The 26,654-nt window shown below is 51.0% G+C and overlaps 1 protein-coding gene across 2 annotated transcripts in view; it reads left to right on the top strand.

Moving 5' to 3' along the window:
• LOC146869453 (E3 ubiquitin-protein ligase TRIM39-like) overlaps positions 1-26,654 on the top strand; it is a 123,253-nt gene that overhangs the window by 61,597 nt on the left and 35,002 nt on the right. For both annotated transcript variants that reach the window (XM_085599856.1, XM_085599855.1), the window contains one exon: positions 17,363-17,385. In XM_085599856.1, the coding sequence (XP_085455982.1) occupies positions 17,363-17,385 (23 nt within the window). The remainder of the gene's footprint in view (positions 1-17,362; positions 17,386-26,654) is intronic.

Below are 26,654 nucleotides of genomic sequence, written 5' to 3'. Positions count from 1 at the left end.
CCTCGGACGGGGTGCACATATAACAGTTCGAATGGGCTGAACCCCAGGGATTTTTGGGGGACCTCCCGGTAGGCGAACAGGAGACATGGGAGGAGGACGTCCCACCTCCGGCGTAGGGGTTCCTCGAGGCCCATGATCATCCCTTTCAGTGTCTTGTTAAAGCGCTCGACTAGGCCGTTTCCTTGGGGGTGGTACGGGGTGGTGAATTTGTACGATACTCCGCACTGCTGCCAGAGGGACTTCATATATCGGGAGATAAAGTTCGTACCCCGGTCACTCACGACTTCGCGGGAGAACCCCATGCGGGAGAAGATCCCCATCAAGGCCCGGCCCGCCACGGGGGCCGTTACGGTGCGGAGAGGGATGGCTTCGGGGTAACGGGTGGCATGGTCCACCAGGACGAGGATGAACCGGTGGCCCTGGGCGGTCTTAGGGTCCAGTGGTCCGACAATGTCGATTCCTACCCGCTCAAAAGGGGTACTGACGACGGGGAAGGGTTGGAGCGGAGCCTTGCGCTTGCCCCCACTCTTTCCGCTGGCCTGGCACGTGGGGCAGGACTTGCAGTGGGCCTCCACATTTGCTCGCATCTTGGGCCAGTAGAAGTGGGTGACGAGTCGCTGGTATGTCTTATCTTGGCCTAAGTGTCCGGCCAGGGGTACATCATGGGCCAGGCCCAGGAGAAGACTTCGGAAGCGTAGGGGTACTACTAGTACTCGGGCCGATCCCAACTCGGCCGACTTCTGTTCACTGTACAGCAGTCCGTTCTCCCAGTATACCCAGTGGGTGCCAGTCTGGTCGCCTGCTGCTTGGGCCTCGGCCTGTTGTCGGGGTCCAATGAGGGACGGGCAGGTGGATTGTTCTTGGCAGAACTCTTCACGGGAGGGGCCCCCTTCGCAGGGCCACGGGGCCAGTTCTGGCAAGTCACCGAGTTTGGTCAGGGTTGTGGGGTCGGAAGGCCCGGATTCTTCGCCGGGAGCGGTTGGTTCGTCCAGAAGGGGGTCGTTGGCCTCTGGTGGTGTATCCTGGCTCTCGGGGATGGTGGCGGTGTTCAGGGGCATGGCCTCTCCCCCCTCGGAGGAAGGCGCCCGGAGAGTCATCGAGCGCGTGGTGGCGCATACCCACTCGGGTAGGCCCATCATCTCGAGGTGGGCCCTTCGTTCCACTTGTCCCCACGGGGAGTTCTCCAGGTCGTTGCCCAGGAGGCAGTCCACGGGCTGGGAGGTTCGGACCGCTACTTTTAACTTGCCGGTGACTCCCCCCCATTCGAAGGGGATTAGGGCCATCCGGCAGAGGCTCTCGGAATTGTCTGATGAGATGACGGGGCAAAAGGCGTCAGGCAGGATCTGATCCTCGGAAATCAGGTGACAGTGGACCGCCGTGACACTCGCCCCCGTGTCCCGGAGCCCCTCGATGCGGTGACCGTTGACCGTCACCTGCTGTCGGTACTTCTTCGTGTTGGCGGGCAGGGGCGTTCCGGGGACCATCTCCCGGTCCCCTAGGGAGACCAAGGCCATGGCGGCTGGTTCCCATTCTTCGGAGTCTTCCATCTCTTCCCCCAGGGCTACAGAGGCCATCTGTCGAGCCGGCGGGGTTGTGGTGGTGGTCCGCTGGTACAGGGGACACTGAGGGTCACTGGCATAGTGTCCGGTCTGCTGGCAGCGGAAACATGTGATTCTCCCTCGGGGTCCCGGCCTCCCTGGGGGCCCGGTGCTGGCCGGATGCGGAGCTGGAAAGGGCGGAGATTGTCCTCTGGGAGGGCTGAGCGGGGATCCCCCCGGGAGCTCCCTTTGCCGGCCTTGGTTCCCTCCGCCCCTCGGGCGGGGGGGTCCCTGATTGTGGTGACCGTAGTCTCCCACGGGGCCCCGGGAGGTCCGGGTGTTCACCCACCGGTCAGCCTCGACGGCCAATTTTCGAGGGTCTGTGAGTTTGCTGTCCAGGAGGTGCTGGCGCAGCTCTACGAAGCAATTAGCGGCCAAGTGTTCCCATGCGATTAGGTCGAACAGCTCCTCAAAAGTGGAGACCTTGCTGCCCTTGATCCATCCGTCCAAGGCCCGGCTGTAAAAGTTCACGTACTCCACCCATGTTGTACCGGGTATCTTTTTGCAGTCTCTAAACCGTTGCCGGTACATTTCAGGGGTGAGCCCATATCTGGCTACCAGGGCCTCTTTCATGTGACTGTAGGAGTTCATCACGATGGAGGGCAGGTCCAGCAGGGTATCTCTCCCCTCACTCAGGAACCGGCCCCACAGCCCAGCCCCCCAGTCTTTCTGCGGGACTCGGTGGGAGGTCATGGCGACTTCATAGGCCTTGAACCATTGCTGAATGTCGTCGTTATTATAGTATTCTTTCACCACATCCTTGGGGATGTGGATCTTCGGTTCCACGGTGGAGGAGATGGGTTGTGTTTCCGAGGGTCGGGCCTCCGCCCTCTTGGCCTTGAGCTCGATTTCTTTTAGGCTACGTTCGTGCTCTAGTTGGAGTTTCTTTTCTTCGTGTTCTCTCTGTCGTTTCTTTTCCTCTAGTTCTCCGTGTAGGCGTAACTGTTCTACTGCCAGTTTTTTCTCAGCCAGTTTTATCTCTCCTTCGATTTTTAGTTTTGCTAGTTCCAGTTCGTGGTTGCGACTTCTTTCTCGGTCCGCTAGTTCCTCTGGGGATAGGCCCCCCTCGGGGGCGCCGTTCCTCCCCGGGCTGCTTCGTGGTTCGTTGGGGTGCTCTCCTTCTGCTTGTGACCGGGGAGTTTCTGCCTCGACCCAGGTTTTTAATGCCCCCTGGAAGTCCTCTTTCGTGCTTAGTCCGGTGGTAGCGATTCCAAAGTCTTTGCAAAATTGTTTCAGTTCTCGGTGCGTATACGATTCTAACTGGTCCTTTTGAAATGCCGTGCTTGGGTTGGTGCCTGCGGCACCTAGGGAAGTTTCTCCTTCCATTCTTCTTGGTGGTGCGTAAGCCGTCTACTGCACGATCTCTAGGTGTTGGCTCGGATCCCGTCGCCTGCCACCAAATGTTGGAAGGCGTTCCCCGGGGAGGCTGCGGAATGGGTTCCTGACCACCCTGAGGCCCACCTTTCCCAGAATTAGGCCGAGCAAGAGCAGGGAGGCCCTTCCTGGAAGGGTCTCGCACCTAGGATTGCACGTGCTGCGCTTACTCTCTCTTCGGATAGAGGGACACCACACAGTAGTTCTTTATAAGGCAATAAGCTTTTATCGGTAGTTGTCAGGGATCTTTATGATCCGGCCGGCAGGTGCAGAATTAATGCCACAAGCGGCAGCGATCTTGTGATGATGGGAAAAGGGGTAGCGGGACAGTCTTTCAATCAGTGTCTCTGCGAGGTATCCGGCGCACAGCTCTCAATCCTCGAGCTGAGGGGATGTTGCTTCTCTCGGCGATCTCTGCCGATTCTCTTGGAGGAGCGGGCCGCGAGTCACTCAGCAGGCACCGGAGAGTCGTAGTTCAGGGAGCCGCGACGGCGTCAGCAGGGCTCAGATGGTTCAGCGTTCGGGGAGCCGCGACGGCATCAGCAGGGCTCAGATGGTTCAGAATTCGAGGAGCCGCGACGGCGTCAGCAGGGCTCAGATGGTTCAGGATTCGAGGAGCCGCGACGGCGTCAGCAGGGCTCAGATGGTTCAGCGTTCGGGGAGCCGCGACGGCGTCAGCAGGGCTCAGATGGTTCAGAATTCGAGGAGCCCCGACGGCGTCAGCAGGGCTCAGATGGTTCAGGATTCGAGGAGCCGCGACGGCGTCAGCAGGGCTCAGATGGTTCAGTGTTCGGGGAGCCGCGACGGCGTCAGCAGGGCTCAGATGGTTCAGAATTCGAGGAGCCGCGACGGCGTCAGCAGGGCTCAGGTGGTTTCAGAGTTCGGATAGCGTTTCTTCTGTTCGGTGAGCGATCGAGCCGCGACCAGGTCCGCAGGCTCTCGTCAGTCCAGGTCTTCTCTGCCTCTCGTCCCTTCAGCACCCCTTGTTATACTCCCCCTCCTCTTTGAAGATCGGAGTCCTCGCGGAGAGGGGTCTCGTGCCTGGGGGGCGATGTGTCGGGGTTTCCTGTCGCTCAGCCCCTTGATCTGTTCAGATGTGTCCGGGAGGGACCCCAGACGCCCAGCAGGAGAGGCGCCCGCTCACCGGGGGCCTGGTGGCCGATCGAAACCTCCCTCGGGGAAGAGTCCAGAGGTGTGACAGAGTCGGCGCCTCTCGGTCTGGTTTGGGGGGGGTTTCTTTCTCCCTCGGCCGGGCATGCGTGTTGGGGATCTGGTCGGCCCTCGGGATGTTGGTCCACGGAGGCCGGAAGGCCGTGCCCACGAGGTTCGGCGTGTTTGTAGTGTGACTTGCTGGTCGGGAGGGCCCACGCCACGAGGCCGGTCTCACAATGCACTTCTGTTTCTAGAGAAAGCTTCATATCCACAGGCGCCGCACTAGCAAAGCAGCTGATGCACTTCTGTTTCTATAGAAAGCTTCACATCCACAGGCGCCGCACTAGCAAAGCAGCTGATGCACTTCTGTTTCTAGAGAAAGCTTCACACCCACAGGCGCCGCACTAGCAAAGCAGCTGGTGCACTTCTGTTTCTAGAGAAAGCTTCACATCCACAGCCGCTGCACTAGCAGAGCAGCTGATGCACTTCTGTTTCTAGAGAAAGCTTCACATCCACAGGCGCCGCACTAGCAAAGCAGCTGATGCACTTCTGTTTCTAGAGAAAGCTTCACATCCACAGGTGCCGCACTAGCAAAGCAGCTGATGCACTTCTGTTTCTAGAGAAAGCTTCACATCCACAGGCACCACACTAGCAAAGCAGCTGATGCACTTCTGTTTCCTGAGAAAGCTTCTCATCCACAGGCGCCACACTAGCAAAGCAGCTGATGCACTTCTGTTTCTACAGAAGGCTTCACATCCACAGGTGCCGCACTAGCAAAGCAGCTGATGCACTTTTGTTTCTAGAGAAAGCTTCACGTCCACAGCCTCTGCACTAGCAGAGCAGTTGATGCACTTCTGTTTCTAGAGAAAGCTTCACAGCCACAGGTGCCGCACTAGCAAAGCAGCTGATGCACTTCTGTTTCTAGAGAAAGCTTCACATCCACAGGTGCCGCACTAGCAAAGCAGATGATGCACTTCTGTTTCCAGAGAAAGCTTCACATCCACAGGCGCCGCACTAGCAATGCAGCTGATGCACTTCTGTTTCTAGAGAAAGCTTCACAGCCACAGGTGCCGCACTAGCAAAGCAGCTGATGCACTTCTGTTTCTAGAGAAAGCTTCACATCCACAGGCGCCGCATTAACAATGCAGCTGATGCACTTCTGTTTCTAGAGAAAGCTTCACATCCACAGGCGCCAAACTAGCTAAGCAGCTGATGCACTTCTGTTTCCAGAGAAAGCTTCACATCCACAGGCGCTGCACTAGCAGAGCAGCTGATGCACTTCTGTTTCTAGAGAAAGCTTCACATCCACAGGTGCCGCATTAGCAATGCAGCTGATGCACTTCTGTTTCTAGAGAAAGCTTCACATCCACAGGCTCCGCACTAGCAAAGCAGCTGATGCACTTCTGTTTCAAGAGAAAGCTTCACATCCACAGGCGCCACACTAGCAAAGCAGCTGGTGCACTTCTGTTTCTAGAGACAGCTTCACATCCACAGGCGCCGCATTAGCAATGCAGCTGATGCACTTCTGTTTCTAGAGAAAGCTTCAAATCCGCAGGCGCCGCACTAGCAATGCAGCTGATGCACTTCTGTTTCTAGAGAAAGCTTCACATCCACAGGTGCCGCACTAGCAAAGCAGATGATGCACTTCTGTTTCTATAGAAAGCTTCACATCCACAGGGGCCGCACTAGCAATGCAGCTGATGCACTTCTGTTTCCTGAGAAAGCTTCTCATCCACAGGCGCCACACTAGCAAAGCAGCTGATGCACTTCTGTTTCTACAGAAGGCTTCACATCCACAGGTGCCGCACTAGCAAAGCAGCTGATGCACTTTTGTTTCTAGAGAAAGCTTCACGTCCACAGCCGCTGCACTAGCAGAGCAGTTGATGCACTTCTGTTTCTAGAGAAAGCTTCACAGCCACAGGTGCCGCACTAGCAAAGCAGCTGATGCACTTCTGTTTCTAGAGAAAGCTTCACATCCACAGGCGCCGCACTAGCAAAGCAGCTGATGCACTTCTGTTTCTAGAGACAGTTCACATCCACAGGCGCCGCATTAGCAATGCAGCTGATGCACTTCTGTTTCTAGAGAAAGCTTCACATCCACAGGCGCCGCACTAGCAAAGCAGCTGATGCACTTCTGTTTCTATAGAAAGCTTCACATCCACAGGCACCGCACTAGCAAAGCAGCTGATGCACTTCTGTTTCTAGAGAAAGCTTCACATCCACAGGCACCGCATTAGCAAAGCAGCTGATGCACTTCTGTTTCTAGAGAAAGCTTCACATCCACAGGCGCCGCATTAACAATGCAGCTGATGCACTTCTGTTTCTAGAGAAAGCTTCACATCCACAGGCGCCAAACTAGCTAAGCAGCTGATGCACTTCTGTTTCCAGAGAAAGCTTCACATCCACAGGTGCCGCACTAGCAAAGCAGCTGATGCACTTCTGTTTCAAGAGAAAGCTTCACATCCACAGGCGCCACACTAGCAAAGCAGCTGATGCACTTCTGTTTCCAGAGAAAGCTTCACATCCACAGGCGCCGCACTAGCAAAGCAGCTGATGCACTTCTGTTTCTAGAGAAAGCTTCGCATCCACAGGCGCCGCACTAGCAAAGCAGCTGATGCACTTCTGTTTCTAGAGACAGCTTCACATCCACAGGCGCCTAATTAGCAATGCAGCTGATGCACTTCTGTTTCTAGAGAAAGCTTCAAATCCGCAGGCGCCGCACTAGCAATGCAGCTGATGCACTTCTGTTTCTAGAGAAAGCTTCACATCCACTGGCGCCGCACTAGCAAAGCAGCTGATGCACTTTTTATTTCTAGAGAAAGCTTCTCATCCACAGGTGCCGCACTAGCAAAGCAGCTGATGCACTCCTGTTTCTAGAGAAAGCTTCACATCCACAGGCGCCGCACTAGCAATGCAGCTGATGCACTTCTGTTTCTAGAGAAAGCTTCTCATCCACAGCCGCCACACTAGCAAACCTACATTATTCAAGTGCTGCAGACATAGTCGCAGCACGCGGGATGCTGGCAGAGGCAGTGTACGCACATCCAAGACTGCATATCCCACCTTGTATGTCAACCAATGAGAAGCGGTAAACATGGACTGGAAGCGCACCAGTCACTGATGGTGGTCAGTCTAACACTGCTCATGCAGGACTGATGTCACTCGCTTTGCCCCACCACTCCCCAGCGAAGCTTAATAGACAATGGGAGCAGTTGGTGTGTGCGACACCATGCAAGAATGGAAAAGAAGCAAAAAAAGGCCTAAAAATAAACAAAACTGCAATGACAGAATACAAAAGTGGGGTCATGCTGCGAGCTACTGATAGGTTGTCGGCAAGCTACCAATAGCTTGCGATCGATCAGTTGCAGACCCCTGCTTTATATGTTTGTTGATTTTCTCCCTCATCATTCTAGATAGTAATTTCATTAAACATTAGCCAACATACCACCACAGGACTCTTTCTTATTATTGAATATTTATCATCCTGAAGTCCTACTGTAATGAACCAACATACGGCCATGGGACGCTTGCTTATTACTTTAAAATTTTACCATCCTGAAGTCATACTTTATTACCGTTTTAGTGCTGCGTGGCCTTGTTAGATCATCTTCGAGGTTTCATGGTTCACTTAAATGATGAAGTCTACATTTTACCAATCAGAAAATGTATATTTTTGTGCCTCACTCATCTGGCTTCCCCATGTGATTTTATTTTTCACTCCTCTTTTGTTTATCTCTCGACACCCTTTAATTTCATGGCCCGTTTTCATGATGTTTTTATACCATATTCTGAACATCTTTTCAGGTATCTCTTATGTCTGTTTACCAGGTTAATTTTCTGTCTTGTAAAACATTTTGTGAAAACATTAATCCTGTAAAATAGTTTATTACCATAACTGTTACTTACTTACTCGCATCGCTTCCCGCCCTCGTCTTTGCTACTCCCTGTGCTAGGCATGATGAGGCGGTAACAGTAGAGCGACTGAAGGGAACGCAGCAAGGGATAGAAAATGACCCATCACTGCATGGCTTCATAGTAAAGTCATACTCTGATTGGCCATGTCCTTCTGTAAAGCCAAACCTGCTGCCTCCAAGACTAGGCCTACTCTTCGCCTCTTGAGCCAATCCAGCATAAGAGCAGCGTCCGGATTGGCTGGAGCAGGCAAAGTCAGCTCTCCTTAGGATCCAGTGATCCCTGGCTCCCTAACGTTGTGCGGGTAGGAGAGGCCTTATGTGCACATGTCGGGTTGGTCATAGGAAGACACACATCCATCCTGACATGCGCACTTACACATCTTTAGACCCAGACACTCTTCTGGTTACGTCTATAATCATGCCCTGCCCCCCGCCCACTCATAAATTGAAAGTCTGCTGCTTGCAATGTGCAGCCGGCCCGCGGCTGTAAAATAAGCACCGTGGCCAGTAATATAAACTTTATAAATGCATTTTAGGGTCCAGGGGGGCAGCAAATGCAGGCGGGCAATGCCCCCATAGATAAACCGCCGCTGGGTGGAATTACATCTAGTACATCAGGACTAGAATTTTGTGATTGTTGTCCCGGTATGTCATAGTTTTCCTCCCTTATGCCAAGAAGCATCTCCAATGAGCTAGTGCCACTATTTTGTCACAGTTACCCCCTATGCCAACAATTGCCTGCCGTGTGCCAGTAGCAGTGGTTTTCACAGGTGGCTGTCCATGCTAACAATTGTCTCAAGTGTGGCAGTGGCAGTGGTTTTCACAGGTGCCTGTCCATGCCTACAATTGCCTCTAGTGTGTCAGTAGCAGTGGTTTTCACTGGTGCCTGTCCATGCCAAACATTGCCTGCCGTGTGCCAGTAGCAGTGGTTTTCACAGGTGGCTGTCCATGCTAACAATTATCTCAAGTGTGCCAGTGGCAGTGGTTTTCACAGGTGCCTGTCCATGCCTACAATTGCCTCTAGTGTGTCAGTAGCAGTGGTTTTCACAGGTGCTTGTCCATGCCAAACATTGCCTGCCGTGTGCCAGTAGCAGTGGTTTTCATAGGTGCCTGTCCATGCCTACAATTACTTCCAGTGTGCCAGTAGCAGTGGTTTTCACAGGTGCCTGTCCATGCTAACAATTGCCTCAAGTGTGCCAGTAGCAGTGGTTTCCACAGGTGCCTGCCCATGCCGACAATTTCCTCCAGTGTGCCAGTAGCAGTGGTTTTCACATGTGCCTGTCCATGCCGACAAGTGCCTCCAGTGTGCCAGTAGCAGTGGTTTTCACAGGTGCCTGTCCATGCCGACAATTGCCTCCAGTGCGCCAGTAGCAGTGGTTTTCACAGGTGCCTGCCGATGCCAACAATTGCCTCCAGTGTGCCAGTAGCAGTGGTTTTCACAGGTGCCTGCCCATGCCGACAATTGCCTCCAGTGCGCCAGTAGCAGTGGTTTTCACAGGTGCCTGCCGATGCCGACAATTGCCTCCAGTGTGCCACCATGCGGTGGTTATTAGTCCTGTTATGGTTAATTCGGTGGTCGGCAAGCGCCCCACCAGTAAGGATGAATTTCCTTATTGGCTTGCTGAGAAATTTGATCAACTGGAAGCAGTTTTTCAAATACTACTCCTGTGGAGAAACACAGGATCCTCACCATTACTTTGCCTAAAGACCTGGTCCCGGACATTGCCGATTGTGACAACTGGGGAAAGGTCTTTGCGGCGACCTATTCGAAGTGCTATTGCACTCCGTCTATGTCTGTACTACCCTCCGTCATCAAGAAGGTTCAAGAGAACCATGGTGCGGAGGCGGCTATTGAATTGGGAATGAGGCTTGTCGATAGCTTCGATGTTGTTTGTTTCATGGTGATGGGCAACCTCAGAGGAGATGCCATGCAGTTCCAAGTTGGAAATATGCTGGAACTTGTGGATGTAAACGACAGGCCCAGGGAATTCGCGAAAAGTATTGCGAAAGCCTACAGAATGGTAGGACGTAGCGCCTTGGGTGTGAAACCCACCGTGATCATTCCTGATGTAGTACAGCAAACTAAGGTGAGTTCGTCTACTAAGACGAAAAGCCCAACTTTCCAAAACAAAGTTGGAGAGCTAAGAAACAGGGGAAACAGCAACAGAAACAGGGTTCTCGTTCTGCCTCACCCGTCCGGTCGTCCAGTGACCGCACGTATGATTTGCGCGATCATTCTCGTATTAAGTCACCTGATAGATTTCAGGTTTCTTAACAACGCTCTCCTCGTTCTTCACAGGAAACATCGGCTTCACAATCCGGTGGCGGAGACCGTGGGAAAGGAAGAGGTGCTCAAGGTCGTGAGCAACCTCGCCAGACTGACGGTAAAGGCAAGCAGGACGAGTCTGCACGTCAACGGCCCTCGTTTCAGAAAAAGAAAGTTGCTGCACTAACAGCGAGGTATGCCTCAGATGGTACGGACACAGCTTCGGAACCTGACATGGGCGCTAACGCTGCTAGACAGCGCGGCGGAAGTTACAGTAGTGCGGCAAGCACTGCGTCCATATCTGGCGGTGACAGCAACTGATACATTTGTGAGTGTTGAAACTGCTGATACTCGCGTGGCTCCCCCTGAAAGACTGTTTGAAATTGTCCTTTTAATTGAGGGTGACATACAACGCAAAATTAGAGTAGTTTTTTGGGATAATCTGACCTCCACCTATGATATTCTTTTGGCGGAGGCTGATTGGCTCCCGGCTTTCGTTTTAGATGCTCCTCGAGGGGAGGACGTGATCCTCCCGTCCTTTGGGCACACAGTGCTGACGTAACATTCTACTAGGTTGGCCGGGGAGTGGGCGCAGGTGCTTGTATCGTAATCAGGTCGGCTGGGATACATTTTTTCCCAACCATGAGATTCCGTTGCGGTCCACGCCCCAGCCACAACCCCAATATCCCATGCGTCGTGAGGCACGACCTCACGTCGCTTCCATCCTTGAACAATTGGAATATCAGGGAGTAATTGAAACATGTGTGTCACCAATGAATAATCCTTTATTCACTGTGACGAAGCCTGACGGATCGTACTGCCTAGTTTTGGATTACCGGCACCTAAACTCACACTGCCGGAAGTGCGCGGTGCAAAATACCCAAAGTTCGGCTCTCGTCGATAGTCTCGTGAGAAAACGGTTCAAAACCACACTTGACATTTCCAATGGCTTTTACAGCCATAACCTGGCAGTTATGAGTGGACGGCGTTTACCTCGGGCGGCATACAAAAACAATTCAAAAGGCTCCCGATGGGCTATAAAAACAGCCCTGGAGTCTTTGCCGCTCGAGTGGTCTCTCTCTTGGAGATGGTAGAGCTGAAGGCATACTCGTATGTCGATGACATCTATCTAACGGACGACAAGTTGCTTCCACACCTTGCTCGCGTGGATAACATAATTACTATGTTTGCTGACTTCGGTTACAAGTTCAACTTTGCGAAGTCCCACATTGCCGAGTATACAGTGTTGTTCTTGGGGTACGAACTCAACAATGAAGGTCGAGGATTGGCTCCGCACTTCCTTGGGAAATGCGCACGCCTCCGTGCTCCTACAACGCTGAAAAAATTGCAATCACTGCTGGGCTTTCTGAATTTCGGTCGCACGTACATTCCTGACTATGCCCAGCGTATCAAGCCGCTTTATGCCTTGGTACAACCTACTTTTTCCAAATCTTGTTGGCTGCCGGAGCATTCAGCTGCATTACAGTTATTGCAGGCTGACCTTCTTGCTTCGAAATACTTACAAACGCGTGATAACCACACTAACCTGGTCATTCGAATTGTACCGGGCGCAGTGGCTTTCAAATACTTAACGTTCAATGAGGGCGACACCGTCCCCATTGCATACAAATCACACCTGTACACTTCAGCTGAGCTGCGATTTTCCGCTGTTGAAAAAGTACTGACAGCAGTTCAGATGGCGATCCTGAAAGAACGAGCGCTATCACAAGGGAAACGCATGCTGGTGGTGACACCATATCCTGCCCTTGAGGCAGTGACGAAAGCTAGTGTACCCAATTCTAAAGCTTTGCATCCAAGGTGGATACAATGGGCAACTTTCTTGACTTCGCCGGACGTCACATATATCTTTGACGCGGCATTACAGACTCAGGAGTTCTTACAGTATGAATTTGTTCATCCGGCTCCTCTGTCTTTGCGCCCGCTCGAGGATTACCATTGTGTCATTTACATTGACGGGTCTGCGCAACCCGCAACTGGATCAAAGCACGCCTATTCAGCGGCTTGCGCAATTGTGGTTGGTACATTCGTAAATGGTGATTTCCAATCCGATGTAGTACATACACAGTCATTGGGTGATTGTACCGCACAGTTGGCGGAGCTTCATGCTCTGGTGCTTGCACTAGAGTTTGCTGATCCTCGAGTCACTACTCTTATAGTGAGTGGCTCGTTTTATTGTGTCCAAGCATACAACGACAATCTCCATTTTTGGTCTCAGAATGACTACCATGATTCCAAAGGTAGCACGATTAAGCATTAACTGCTTTGGGTTCGAGTGGCAGATCTTAAAGAACGTCTGCCTCTCGTGAATGTAATTCACACTCTTGGTCACCAACGTGTTGGCGTCCATGCTGTCGGTAACAGTTTGGCTGACGAGGCAGCAAAAACCGCAGTGGCGACATAGTTAGTAGCAGCAGTTAGGAGATCCAAAAGTAAGATCGATGATGACATCTTGGCAGCAGTTGCTGCTAAAGAGACAGAAAAAGGCTATCCGAAAGGTTTCCCTTCTTGTTACCATTATCACTTAAGTCCTGATAACATCCCGTTAGTGAGGATTAACGACGTTGGTGACAGATTGATTCCCAACGCGGACTGCAGACCATCTTTGATATCAGCAGTCCACGAGGGCATGGCGTCCGCGCATGCCGGCGTTGCGGCTACAGTATCTTTATTACAGCAACGTTACTGGTGGTTTGGCTTAAACAAACAAGCGTGCGCCTATGTTCTTAACTGTGACATTTGTCAGCAGATAAACCCTTCATCTGCAGCGCGTCCGCCACAAACGCAGTTGTATATATCTAATAAACCACTTATTTGTGTTTATTTAGATCATTGCGGTCCTTTTACCTCTGATACTGCGTACAAGTACATCTTGGTTGCAGTGGATTCGTGCACACGTTTTCTGTGGGTGTGGCCACAAAGGAGTGCTGATGCCCGTACTGTCATCAAGGATTTGCGTGTCTTCGTTGGAAGTTTTGCGTGTGGTACCTTTCATTCTGATCACGGCCCTGTGTTCGCCTCTAAGGCGTACAAAGAAGCCATGAGAAATTTGGGGGTCCAAGTCAAATTTTCGTCTCCATACCAGCCTGAGGGCAATAATGTGGTGGAGCGGATGAACCGTGACTTAAAGCAATCTTTGACAGCCAGGGTTTTAGGTACTGGCCGGAACTGGCTAGCCCACTTGTATGACGTGCAACGTGCACTTAATAATCTCCCTAGAAGGTCTCTGGGTGGGCGGACTCCATACATGATGCTCTTTGGCATACAAATGTTTGTCCCAGACCTTGATGGTCTAGACATGGCGGCGTCGTCCGCACCCTTTGACCTAGATGATCACTGTGCTGTATTGCAGACTCTTCAAGAAGCCAGAGACACTCTAGCGAAGGAACACGTACCCTCCACATCTGATGCTGCACTTCAGATTCCGGTAGTCGGCTGGCTACCTCGAGTTGGTGACCTGGTCCGTGAGAAGGTGGAGAACAAGAAGGAGTTCGGCCCCTCTTATCGTGCACCAGTTCCAGTGCTTGGAGTACAGGGTACACGTACAGTCATTTTACCTCCACTTCCTGGTCGCAAGGATAACAGGTACATCTCTATCGACAATGTCAAGCTACAGCGAGTGGCCGATACTTCTTAGTATGACACCAGCAGTTTCTTGCCCTTCAATGCTGAGAAATTCTGTTGTGGCCCCTGCTTCTAACACCTTGCCTGATGTTGCCGTCCAGATGCATACAGTTGCTGGTCATTTACTGCCACCGACGGCTGGTAGTCTGCCTGAAGATCCTGAGTATGCTTATCCTACAGAAGTCCCGGTGCCTCTTTTACAATCAACCGCAATTAACCAGTCACATTCTTCCTTTGACAATAATTCAATGACTTCCATTGCCCCGTCCAAAGTTTCTATTTTTGTTGCCTGGATCAAAATACATTTTTTAATTCCCCCTTGGACTTAAATTTGGCTGGTGATCATATGTATTTTTTTGTTTATGTCCATTGGCTTTGTGGTAGTGTTTTTTAGACTTATCAATGGACACTACCTGAATGAAAGGTCTACAATTCGTCTCATTGATGGAACTTTAGCCCCCCACTCCTCATCACATATCATGAAAAGGGACCAGACATTTGTGAACATTACCGCCTGGCCTGTCCATGATGGGATTGCTTGGGATGCTGTTAAATTTCAAATTCATGGCCCCACTGAAGTAATTAATGTGCCGAATGTGTTTCGTTTTTCTATGGGTGATGTGATTAAACAGAACATCCACTCGGATGATTGGGATGTTAAAGCCATTGAAGCACTGTTTTCTGATTTGAAATATTATGCTGCGTTTGATGCTGAAGACTTGTATTTAGATACCGCAAATTATGATGAGCAATTCTGCTATCAACATTATTGCACACACTTCCTGCACAAAGCAAATACGTTTTAGAGTTAGTCGGCAGAAGAGTGTTCCCAGGAGAGAGCCTAGCTGATCCTGTGATGTGATTCCACTAAGCTGATCTATACGGTATGGGGTTCCCCATTCAAGCCTAGAGACCTTCTATTAGTCTAATAATAATACTACTATTAGTTTACTAGCGAAAGGAAGGTGGCTGATTTCCACTGTCATTTTATTATGATTGCTCCTTTCATTTTCTATGGTATTGTAACAATGCTGATGGTTCTGATCTTAACCATTTGTCTGCTTATGTTAGCCAAAATACTGCATCTTAGGACACGAGGTTTATAAATTAAACTCTTTAAACTCTAACCATGTCTCTGTTTATTCTGTTGTGGACTGATATGAGAATAATAACGAAAAGGTATTTCTGATTCTCACCATTCCTGAGAAAATTCTACGTCGCTTGTTCTGGGTTGTCTATACATTGGGACCGCCGAGCTAGATCTCGGATAACAAATGGGACACTAAGCTAGTCGGATAAAGGGTTCTGGGTTCTGAGGGGAGTTTTTGGTACACCACAATTCTCTGAGGTCCTGGGTTCCTGCGCATAGTTCTGTGCATAAGCAGAATTCCTGCAACAGTGCCAGTTACAGTGGTTTTCACAGGTGCCTGCTCATGCCAACAATTTCCTCGAGTGTGCCAGTAGCAGTGGTTTTCACAGGTGCCTGTCCGTGCCTACAATTGCCTTCAGTGTGCCAGTAGCAGTGTTTTTCACAGGTGCCTGTCCATGCCGACAATTGCCTCCAGTGTGCCAGTAGAAGTGTTTTTCACAGGTGCCTGTCCATGCTGACAATTGCCTCCAGTGTGCCAGTAACAGTGTTTTTCACAGGTGCCTGTCCATGCCGACAATTGCCTCCAGTGTGCCAGTAGCAGTGTTTTTCACAGGTGCCTGCCCATGCCGACAATTGCCTGCAGTGTGCCAGTAGCAGTGTTTTTCACAGGTGCCTGCCCATGACAACAATTGCCTCCAGTGTGCCAGTAGCAGTGGTTTTCGCAGGTGCCTGCCCATGCCGACGATTCCCTCCAGTGTGCCAGTTGCAGTGGTTTTCACAGGTGCCTGCCCATGCCGACAACTGCCTCCAGTGTGCCAGTAGCAGTGGTTTTCACAGGACCTGCGCATGCCGACAATTGCCTCCAGTGTGCCAGTAGCAGTGGTTTTCACGAGTGCCTGCCCATGCCGACAACTGCCTCCAGTGTGCCAGTAGCAGTGGTTTTCACAGGACCTGCGCATGCTGACAATTGCCTCCAGTGTGCCAGTAGCTTTGGTTTTCACAGGTGCCTGCCCATGCCAACAATTGCCTCCAGTGTGCCAGTAGCAGTGGTTTTCACAGGTGCCCGCCCATGCCGACGATTGCCTCCAGTGTGCCAGTAGCAGTGGTTTTCACAGGTGCCTGTGCAGGCCTACAATTGCCTCCAGTGTGCCAGTAGCAGTGGTTTTCACAGGTGCCTGCCCATGCCTACAATTGCCTCCAGTATTCCAGTAGTAGAAGTTTCTATGGGTCCCTCTATACGCCACACATTACCTTCAGTATGTAAGGGCCAATGGCAGACTAGCAAGCATTACATCATATTCACACTCACATTTACTCAGCCACAATCATTCATTCTCACTTAGTCTACCTCACTCTCTCTCATTCTTACTCTGACTTAAACATACTTACTCATACTCACTTGCTCTATCTGTCATTCTCACACACTCTGTATCACTCAGTCTCTCTCCTTCATTCACACTCACTCCAACTCCTACTCACTCATACTTTTTCACTTGTGCACTCACTCTTATTGTCACTCATTCTGACTCTCATGCTCACTGCCACTCATTCTCACTTATTCTCACTCACTACCTTTTAGTGGCTCTCACACACTACCTGTCACTGACACTCACTTTTACTTACACACACTCATGCTCACATGTACAAACACACTCACAGACAACCACACTCCGATCCCCAAGCACGTACCCTACATACATTTAAAAGCATTTTTTTATTTAAAATATCTGCTACAGAAGTTCTCATTCTAGATCCTCGTGCCCCATTTTATACTACACTAACAGTGAATAGTGATCTATCATTCACTAGTAGTTTAATATACAATTGACTGAAAGCAAAGGTGGAGCACGACACCCATAAGGGCGAGCGTCAGCGGTGTTCTCGGTACTCATTTTGCTACCTATGAAGCCAGAGGTCGTACAAGCAGTGCCAGGGGTCACAAGGGGCAAACCAGGAGTCACAGCTGTGACCCCTGGCAATCCCTAAATGATGCCCATGCATGTGACCCTGTTGCGAACATCATACAATGTGTCAGGTGACTCCATTCAGAATATCAGAATGTGCTGTGTTTTGTGACTCCATTCAGAATGACACTGTGCTATGTCATTACCATTCCGAAGATCAGTTTCTGTTATATCATGTGACCTCATTCAGAATCCCTCATTCTGTGCTTAGTCATGCAATACCCCAGAATGTGCTGTGTCATGTGACCCCAGGCACTGTTTTTTAACCATAGATGGAAGTGTGTCACTCCTAAAAATACTACCATAACTTTAAGATCTCCTGTGGAAACTGATTTCACTGTGTTTGTTTCTCTGTTTTGCAGGATGTCAGAAGCACCCTAAGCAGGTAAGGCTGGTTTATTATCCTCCTGCCAGTGTGTAAGGAGCAGGTCTCACTGCTGCAGTGTGTAAATGCTACTGCTGAGCTCACATAAAGTGTTAGGAAACTTTCAGACCCTCATAAAATCACTTCACATTCTGAAAAATACCTAAGTCCTCGGGCTCTCCTGAAAACTTAATTTCTCTGTAAACTCTCCTGTGTCATCAGGAAACCCTTACATTTTCATAAATCCCTGCGAGTTGTCAGAAGACTCCTGTGAGTCCTGAAATAATTGCAACAAAAATGAGCTGCTGTCCTCACAAAACCTATTTGCATCTTTAAAGCTTAACTGAAGTCCTAAGAAAAGTAACCTGAACACACAGAAAACGCAAGCACATTCTGGAAAGATCTTTTTACGTTTTACTCAAATCAGAGTTGTGCAAAAACTAAGTCAAAATGTCCTAACTATACAAACACAAATGGTGGCTCTGCTCACAACAATTGCAGGTCCAAAATCAGCACTATTGTTAGGGATGTTGGATCATACACATATATCTTCATGTGGGGTAGAGGTGCTACCATGGTACTGCAGACACCTTGGCACCTAGGGTGTGCACCTGCTTAGGACAATGTCCTTGGCAACAATTATAAAAAATAATAAGTACTAGAGCACACATAGAAAGTCCATTGAATAAAGAAAGTAGTCCTAATGTGAAGTCCATCAAATTATTTGCCCTTTTTTGTGAAGTTATCTTATTCCATTTGTAGTTTCCGCAATGTTCAGTTTATATACAAGCAGGAACAGCCAATATCTGGTCTATATGAGCAAAAGCAGCCGACCCATGTTTCGTCCATTGGCCCCTTTCAAGGCTGCAGAAAATATACATACATTGGTATAGAACATCATCTCTCATGAAATCTTTTCCATAAAATTCATATTTGTCAACCTCATATAGCAGTGATGAGGCGAAGGAAAATAGTGACATGAAATTATATAAGCCGGTCACAACGCACTGAGGATATTGTGTAAAAATGCATTGAAGCGTCAGGTCACCCAAAGCCATAAAAAGCGGTACCCATGATAGGCGATGTTGACCGAAAGAAGAGAACCCATGAGGGCCACAGGGAATGCCAGTAAATATTATAATACAAGTGAAAAACTAGATTTTGCATACATTGTGCTCTCTAAGATACATAGAAATATGTGCATTTGGTGTTCCTTTTTGCATGCAAGGAAAGAATATATATTTGTAGTGAGATTTAATAAGAATATAGAATACCTGAGCGCCCTGTAGTAAGGACAATGTCCAAAAGTAGTCCGATAGATACAGAGAAGATCTTGTCGGAATCTATTTAAAATATATATAAAACTGCATGTATATGCAACTATGCTGAGGAAAATATAGGATTGTGCAGAAAAGTAAAAATCAGTACACCGTAAGGAGAGCAAAGTCTCCTGAGTAGTAAAAAGGGAAGTGCAAATAACAACATATAAAAGTAGACCAGTTTAGAATGAAAACTGGTCACCCAGGTGAGACGAGGGAAGTGATTCCATGTGTAGCGGAATAATATGAAAAGGGCCAATGTACGAATTGTTGTCCCGTGAATTTCCGGATGGAGTATATAATTCCATTTCTAGGGCCTTGAAAAAGTCACTCTTGTCACTGCTTTAAGCAAGCAGATATTCCGGCCATTCAATAGGTTGTGTATGAGTATGTAGCATCCTGTCAAGTCCGCAACCCAGCCACTCAGCTGAAATAAGAGCCCCGAGCCACCCATATGGATACCTCTCTGGCATAGGATGAATAAGTGGATGAGTAAAGCTGTCCCTCCATTTTTTTGTGGAGTTTCTGGGCTTCTGTCTTCAACATATGTATCTCTCGGAGGAGAGCTATATGAACTCTAATACTAAATGTGGCAAATTTAAAATTTCACCCATCTCGTAACATCCCACCCCCCCTCGCTCTCCTCCTCCGTAGACACACCTCCCCACACCATTCCCAAACCCACGCCACCCTCAGACACACAACTGATGCTTCAACAACGATAATAACCCCAAACCATATGTGACTCCCATTATACCACCTGGGTAAACACCTTTCAACTTAGCTAGTGTCCTCCCACACATAATGCTACTCCCACCCACCCAAAAAAAGTCTCAATTGAACTACAGTGTGTGTACAATCCCTCTATTGGGTATAAACTGGTATTATATCTTAGGGGCAGAAAACAGTCATATCTCACCCCAGGGGGCGGCTCAATCAGTAGTTCCGCTCCCTAATTCCCTGAGGTTATCACACTGGTAGTCAGGTAATCCGTCACACCACAGAAAAGTAGAAACGGGAGAGGGTATGGGAGAAAAACAAGAAGTAAAGTATAATAGAGCAAGGGAAAAAGGGAGGGTTGGCAGCTTGGTGGGTGAAAGACCCGGGCCCTCTATCGGTGCCACCACCTCATCTTATCACACCTCACTTAAAGTCCATACAACAATGACCGAGTGTCCCAGGGGGAGCCTCAACAAACAGACTAATCAGGCCCGTCGTACTACTGGGTGGCATTAACCCTCCAGCCCTCCTCATACCTGTCACGCCTGGGGCAAGTGCAACATCATTCTACACACCTTCAGTGTGGTCCATAAATATGTGTCCATATTTGACCATCTGCTCGCTCGGGTGTTCGTGAGTCCCCAACAGATCCGATTCTGTGCTTGAAGAAGCAGCAGAAGTAACTCCCTCAACTAAGGCCCTGGCTGCTTCTCACTCCTGTCATTGTTTTGCTTGGTCCAGAGTACCATCAGATTGCACCACCATTCTCGCAGCAGATCTGGAACGGCGTCTACGTTGGCTTTGTCTCCTTAGAATAGCTGAGGGGCCTTCTATCTGCCACAGTGAATTCCGAGCCCGTCCCGTAGATGTCGAAGGCTGACATTCAGCACTATGCTATTTACAAATATCGGGTCTCCATGGCTCCGAACCCCTCATGGTAGTTTATCCCGTTCTCTGTAGTTGAGAAATTTCCCTATTATGCTGCGGGGTCGAGCTCCTGGTTGCGGCGGTAGGACCAATGACCACCACAAAAAATAGTGTCACGTTTGTGAGTGCCGTCTTGATCCAGTCTTCCATGAAGGTCTCTGGGACGTTACCCTCGGCGCCCTCAGAGAATCCCATAAATCATAGGTTACATCTGCGGGACCAGCCCTCCACATATTCCATCCGTGCCTCCAATCGACTCAAGCAGACCGCCTGGGCGGCCACCGTCACCTTCAATGTGTAGATCTCCCCCCGCACTTCCGTGACCTGTGTCTCCATTTCCAGTGATCGCTCGGCTACCGTGCGAAGGTCGGTGCGGAGTAGGTTCATGTCTATGGCCATGGCTTCGGTTTTGGCCTGAGGCTTCAATTGCTGCCAGAATCTGGGCCCCTGAGGACTCCATTGCAGGTCGTGTCGCCTCTTCAAGAGACTGTGATGTGGTGGTACCCGCTCCCTGTACCGTGAACTGGTCAATCTTTGTCTGCTTGCTGCCCCTGCGCAGTTTGTCCTTACCCATGCCAACTTGAGGACCTGCAACTTTCTCTCCCCCAATATCTCTAGGATTTCTGGCGGAAGCGCTGCAGTTGTGGTTGCTCCCCACACCTTGTGTGTTTAGAATGAATGCCACCAGTGGTGCCATGGGCCTGCTGCTTTCCCTTTACGGAGCCTCCTAACCTGTTCCCTTATCTCTCCCTCTTCGATCCCGTCTGCGCCTGCTGCTTTCCCTTTACTGAGCCTCCTAACCTGTTCCCTTATCTCTCCCTCTGTGATCCCTTCTGCGCCTGCTGCTTTCCCTTTACTGAGCCTCCTAACCTGTTCCCTTATCTCTCCCTCTGTGATCCCTTCTGCGCCTGCTGCTTTCCCTTTACTGAGCCTCCTAACCTGTTCCCTTATCTCTCCCTCTGTGATCCCGTCTGGGCCTGCTGCTTTCCCTTTACTGAGCCTCCAAACCTGTTCTCTTATCTCTCCCTTTCTGATCCCGCCTGGGCCTGCTGCTTTCCTTTTACTGAGCCTCCTAACCTGTTCTCTTATCTCTCCCTCTGTGATCCCGTCTGCCTGCTGCTTTACCTTTACTGAGCCTCCAAACCTGTTCCCTTATCTCTCCCTCTGTGATCCCCTCTGGACCTGCTGCTTTCCCTTTACTGAGCCTCCTAACCTGTTCCCTTATCTCTCCCTCTGTGATCCCTCCTGGGCCTGCTGCTGCTTTCCCTTTACTGACCTCCTTACCTGTTCCCTTATCTCTCCCTCTGTGATCCCTCCTGGGCCTGCTGCTGCTTTCACTTTACGGTGCCTCCTAACCTGTTCCTTACCTCTCCCTCTGTGATCCCGTCTGGGCCTGCTGCTTTCCCTTTACTGACCTCCTAACCTGTTCCCTTATCTCTCTCTCTGTGATCCCGCCTGGGCCTGCTGCTTTCCCTTTACTGAGCCTCCTAACCTGTTCCCTTATCGCTCCCTCTGTGATCCCGTCTGGGCCTGCTTCTTTCCCTTTACTGAGCCTCCTAACCTGTTCCCTTATCGCTCCCTCTGTGATCCCGTCTGGGCCTGCTGCTTTCCCTTTACTGAGCCTCCTAACCTGTTCCCTTATATCTCCCTCTGTGATCACCTCTGGGCCTGCTGCTTTCCCTTTACTGAGCCTCCTAACCTGTTCCCTTATCTCTCCCTCTGTGATCCCGTCTGGGCCTCCTGCTTTCCCTTTACTGAGCCTCCTAACCTGTTCCCTTATCTCTCCCTCTGTGATCCACTCTGGGCTTGCTGCTTTCCCTTTACTGAGCCTCCTAACCTGTTCCCTTATCGCTCCCTCTGTGATCCCGCCTGGGCCTGCTGCTTTCCCTTTACTGAGCCTCCTAACCTGTTCCCTTATCTCTCCCTCTGTGATCCCGCCTGGGCCTACTGCTTTCCCTTTACTGAGCCTCCTAACCTGTTCCCTTATCGCTCCCTCTGTGATCCCGTCTCGGCCTACTGCTTTCCCTTTACTGAGCCTCCTAACCTGTTCCCTTATCGCTCCCTCTGTGATCCCGTCTGGGCCTACTGCTTTCCCTTTACTGAGCCTCCTAACCTGTTCCCTTATCTCTCCCTCTGAGATCCCCTCTGGGCCTTCTGCTTTCCCTTTACTGAGCCTCCTAACCTGTTCCCTTATCGCTCCCTCTGTGATCCCGTCTGGGCCTACTGCTTTCCCTTTACTGAGCCTCCTAACCTGTTCCCTTATCGCTCCCTCTGTGATCCCGTCTGGGCCTACTGCTTTCCCTTTACTGAGCCTCCTAACCTGTTCCCTTATCTCTCCCTCTGTGATCCCGTCTGGGCCTGCTGCTTTCCCTTTATTGAGCCTCCTCACCTGTCCACTTATCTCTCCCTCTGCGATCCCGTCTGGCCTGCTGCTTTCCCTTTACTGAGCCTCCTAACCTGTTCCCTTATCTCTCCCTCTGTGATCCCTCCTGGACCTGCTTCTTTCCCTTTACTAAGCCTCCTAACCTGTTCCCTTATCGCTCCCTCTGTGATACCGCCTGGGCCTACTGCTTTCCCTTTACTGAGCCTCCTAACCTGTTCCCTTATCTCTCCCTCTGTGATCCCTTCTGCGCCTGCTGCTTTCCCTTTACTGAGCCTCCTAACCTGTTCCCTTATCTCTCCCTCTGTGATCCCTCCTGGACCTGCTTCTTTCCCTTTACTAAGCCTCCTAACCTGTTCCCTTATCGCTCCCTCTGTGATCCCGTCTGGGCCTGCAGCTCACCCTTTACTGAGCCTCCTAACCTATTTCCTTATCTCTCCCTCTGTGATCCCTGGGCCTGCTGGTTTCCCTTTACTGAGCCTCCTAACCTCTTCCCTTCTCTCTCCCTCTATCATCCCCTCTGGGCCTGCTGCATTCCCTTTACTGAGCCTCCTAACCTGTTCCCTTATCTCTCCCTCTGAGATCACGTCTGGGCCTGCTGCTTTCCCTTTACTGAGCCTCCTAACCTGTTCCCTTATCACTCCCTCTGTGATCCCGCCTGGGCCCGCTGCTTTCCCTTTACTGAGCCTCCTAACCTGTTCCCTCATCTCTCCCTCTGTGATCCCTCCTGGGCCTGCTGCTGCTTTCCCTTTACTGAGCCTCCTAACCTGTTCCCTTATCTCTCCCTCTGTGATCCCTTCTGGGCCTGCTGCTTTCCCTTTACTGGGCCTCCTAACCTGTTCCCTTATCTCTCCCTCTTTTATCCCCTCTGGGCCTGCTGCTTTCCCTTTACTGAGCCTCCTAACCAGTACCCTTTATATCTCCCTCTGTGATCCCGTCCGGGCCTGCTGCTGTCCCTTTACTGAGACCCTAACCTGTTCCCCTATCTCTCCCTCTGTGATCCCGCCTGGGCCTGCTGCTTTCCCTTTACTGAGCCTCCTCACCTGTTCCCTTTTCTCTCCCACTGTGATCCCCTCTGGGCCTGCTGCTTTCCGTTTACTGAGCCTCCTAACCTGTCCCCTTATCTCTCCCTCTGTGATCCCGCCTGGGCCTGCTGCTTTCCCTTTACTGAGCCTCCTAACCTGTTCCCTTATCTCTCCCTCTCTGATCCCGTCTGGGCCTGCTGCTTTCCCTTTACTGAGCCTCCTAACCTGTTCCTTATCTCTCCCTCTCTGATCCCGTCTGGGCCTGCTGCTTTCCCATTACTGAGCCTCCTAACCTGTTCCCTTGTCTCTCCCTCTGTGATCCCGTCTGGGCCTACTGCTTTCCTTTTACTGAGCCTCCTAACCCGTTCCCTTATCTCTCCCTCTGTGATCCCGTCTGGGCCTGCTGCTTTCCTTTTACTGAGCCTCCTAACCTGTTCCCTTATCTCTCCCTCTGTGATCCCGTCTGCCTGCTGCTTTACCTTTACTGAGCCTCCTAACCTGTTCCCTTATCTCTCCCTCTGAGATCCCGTCTGGTCCTGCTGCTTTCCCTTTACTGAGCCTCCGTACCTGTTCCCTTATCTCTCCCTCTGTGATCCCGCCTGGGCCTGCTGCTTTCCCTTTACTGAGCCTCCTAACCTGTTCCCTTATCTCTCCCTCTGTGATCCCGCCGGGGCTGCTGCTGTCCCTTTACTGAACCTCCTTACCTGTTTCCTTATCTCTTCCTCCGTGATCCCGCCTGAGCCTGCTGCTTTCCCTTTACTGAGCCTCCTAACCTGTTCCCTTATATCTCCCTCTGTGATCACCTCTGGGCCTACTGCTTTCCCTTTACTGAGCCTCCTAACCTGTCCCCTTATCTCTCCCTCTGTGATCCCGCCTGGGCCTGCTGCTTTCCCATTACTGAGCCTCCTAACCTGTTCCCTTGTCTCTCCCTCTGTGATCCCGTCTGGGCCTACTGCTTTCCCTTTACTGAGCCTCCTAACCCGTTCCCTTATCTCTCCCTCTGTGATCCCGTCTGGGCCTGCTGCTTTCCCTTTACTGAGCCTCCTAACCTGTTCCCTTATCTCTCCCTCTGTGATCCCGTCTGCCTGCTGCTTTACCTTTACTGAGCCTCCTAACCTGTTCCCTTATCTCTCCCTCTGTGATCCCGCCTGGGCCTGCTGCTTTCCCATTACTGAGCCTCCTAACCTGTTCCTTATCTCCCCCTCTGTGATCCCTCCTGGCCCTCCTGCTGCTTTCGTTTACTGAGCCTCCGTACCTGTTCCCTTATCTCTCCCTCTGTGATCCCGTCTGGGCCTGCTGCTTTCCCTTTACTGAGCCTCCTAACCTGTCCCCTTATCTCTCCCTCTGTGATCCCGCCTGGGCCTGCTGCTTTCCCTTTACTGAGCCTCCTAACCTGTCCCCTTATCTCTCCCTCTGTGATCCCGCCTCGCCTGCTGCTTTCCCTTTACTGAGCCTCCTAACCTGTTCCCTTCTCTCTCCCTCTGTCATCCCCTCTGTTCCTGCTGCTTTCCCTTTACTGAGCCTCCTAACCGGTTCCCTTGTCTCTCACTCTGTGATCCCGTCTGGGCCTGCTGCTTTCCCTTTACTGAGCCTCCTAACCTGTTCCCTTATCTCTCCCTCTGTGATCCCTCCTGGACCTGCTTCTTTCCCTTTACTGAGCCTCCTAACCTGTTCCCTTATCGCTCCCTCTGTGATCCCGTCTGGGCCTACTGCTTTCCCTTTACTGAGCCTCCTAACCTGTTCCCTTATCGCTCCCTCTGTGATACCGCCTGAGCCTACTGCTTTCCCTTTACTGAGCCTCCTAACCTGTTCCCTTATCATTCCCTCCGTGATCCCGTCTGCGCCTGCTGCTCACCCTTTACTGAGCCTCCTAACCTGTTCCCTTATCTCTCCCTCTGTGATCCCATCTGGGCCTGCTGCTCACCCTTTACTGAGCCTCCTAACCTGTTCCCTTATCTCTCCCTCTGTGATCCCTCCTGGGCCTGCTGCTGCTTTCCCTTTACTGAGCCTCCTAACCTGTTCCCTTATCTCTCCCTCTGTGATCCCTTCTGGGCCTGCTGCTTTCCCTTTACTGGGCCTTCTAACCTGTTCCCTTATCTCTCCCTCTGTCATCCCCTCTGGGCCTGCTGCTTTCTTTTTTCTGAGCCCCTAACCTGTTCCCTTATCTCTCCCTCTGTGATCCCTTCTGGGCCTGCTTCTTTCCCTTTACTGAGCCTCCTCACCTGTTCCCTTTTCTCTCCCACTGTGATCCCCTCTGGGCCTGCTGCTTTCCGATTATTGAGCCTCCTAACCTGTTCCCTTATCTCACCCTCTGTGATCCCGCCTGGGCCTGCTGCTTTCCCTTTACTGAGCCTCCTAACCTGTTCCCTTATCTCTTCCTCTGTGATCCCGCCTGGGCCTGCTGCTGTCCCTTTACTGAGCCTCTGAACCTGTTCCCTTATCATTCCCTCCGTGATCCCGTCTGCGCCTGCTGCTCACCCTTTACTGAGCCTCCTAACCTGTTCCCTTATCTCTCCCTCTGTGATCCCATCTGGGCCTGCTGCTCACCCTTTACTGAGCCTCCTAACCTGTTCCCTTATCTCTCCCTCTGTGATCCCTTCTGGGCCTGCTGCTTTCCCTTTACTGGGCCTTCTAACCTGTTCCCTTATCTCTCCCTCTGTCATCCCCTCTGGGCCTGCTGCTTTCCCTTTTCTGAGTCCCTAACCTGTTCCCTTATCTCTCCCTCTGTGATCCCTTCTGGGCCTGCTTCTTTCCCTTTACTGAGCCTCCTCACCTGTTCCCTTTTCTCTCCCACTGTGATCCCCTCTGGGCCTGCTGCTTTCCGATTATTGAGCCTCCTAACCTGTTCCCTTATCTCACCCTCTGTGATCCCGCCTGGGCCTGCTGCTTTCCCTTTACTGAGCCTCCTAACCTGTTCCC

This window comes from Triturus cristatus, chromosome 1_1, assembly GCF_964204655.1.
Source record: "Triturus cristatus chromosome 1_1, aTriCri1.1, whole genome shotgun sequence".
Taxonomy (NCBI): domain Eukaryota; kingdom Metazoa; phylum Chordata; class Amphibia; order Caudata; family Salamandridae; genus Triturus; species Triturus cristatus.
This window is presented reverse-complemented; position numbering and strand designations above follow the sequence as displayed.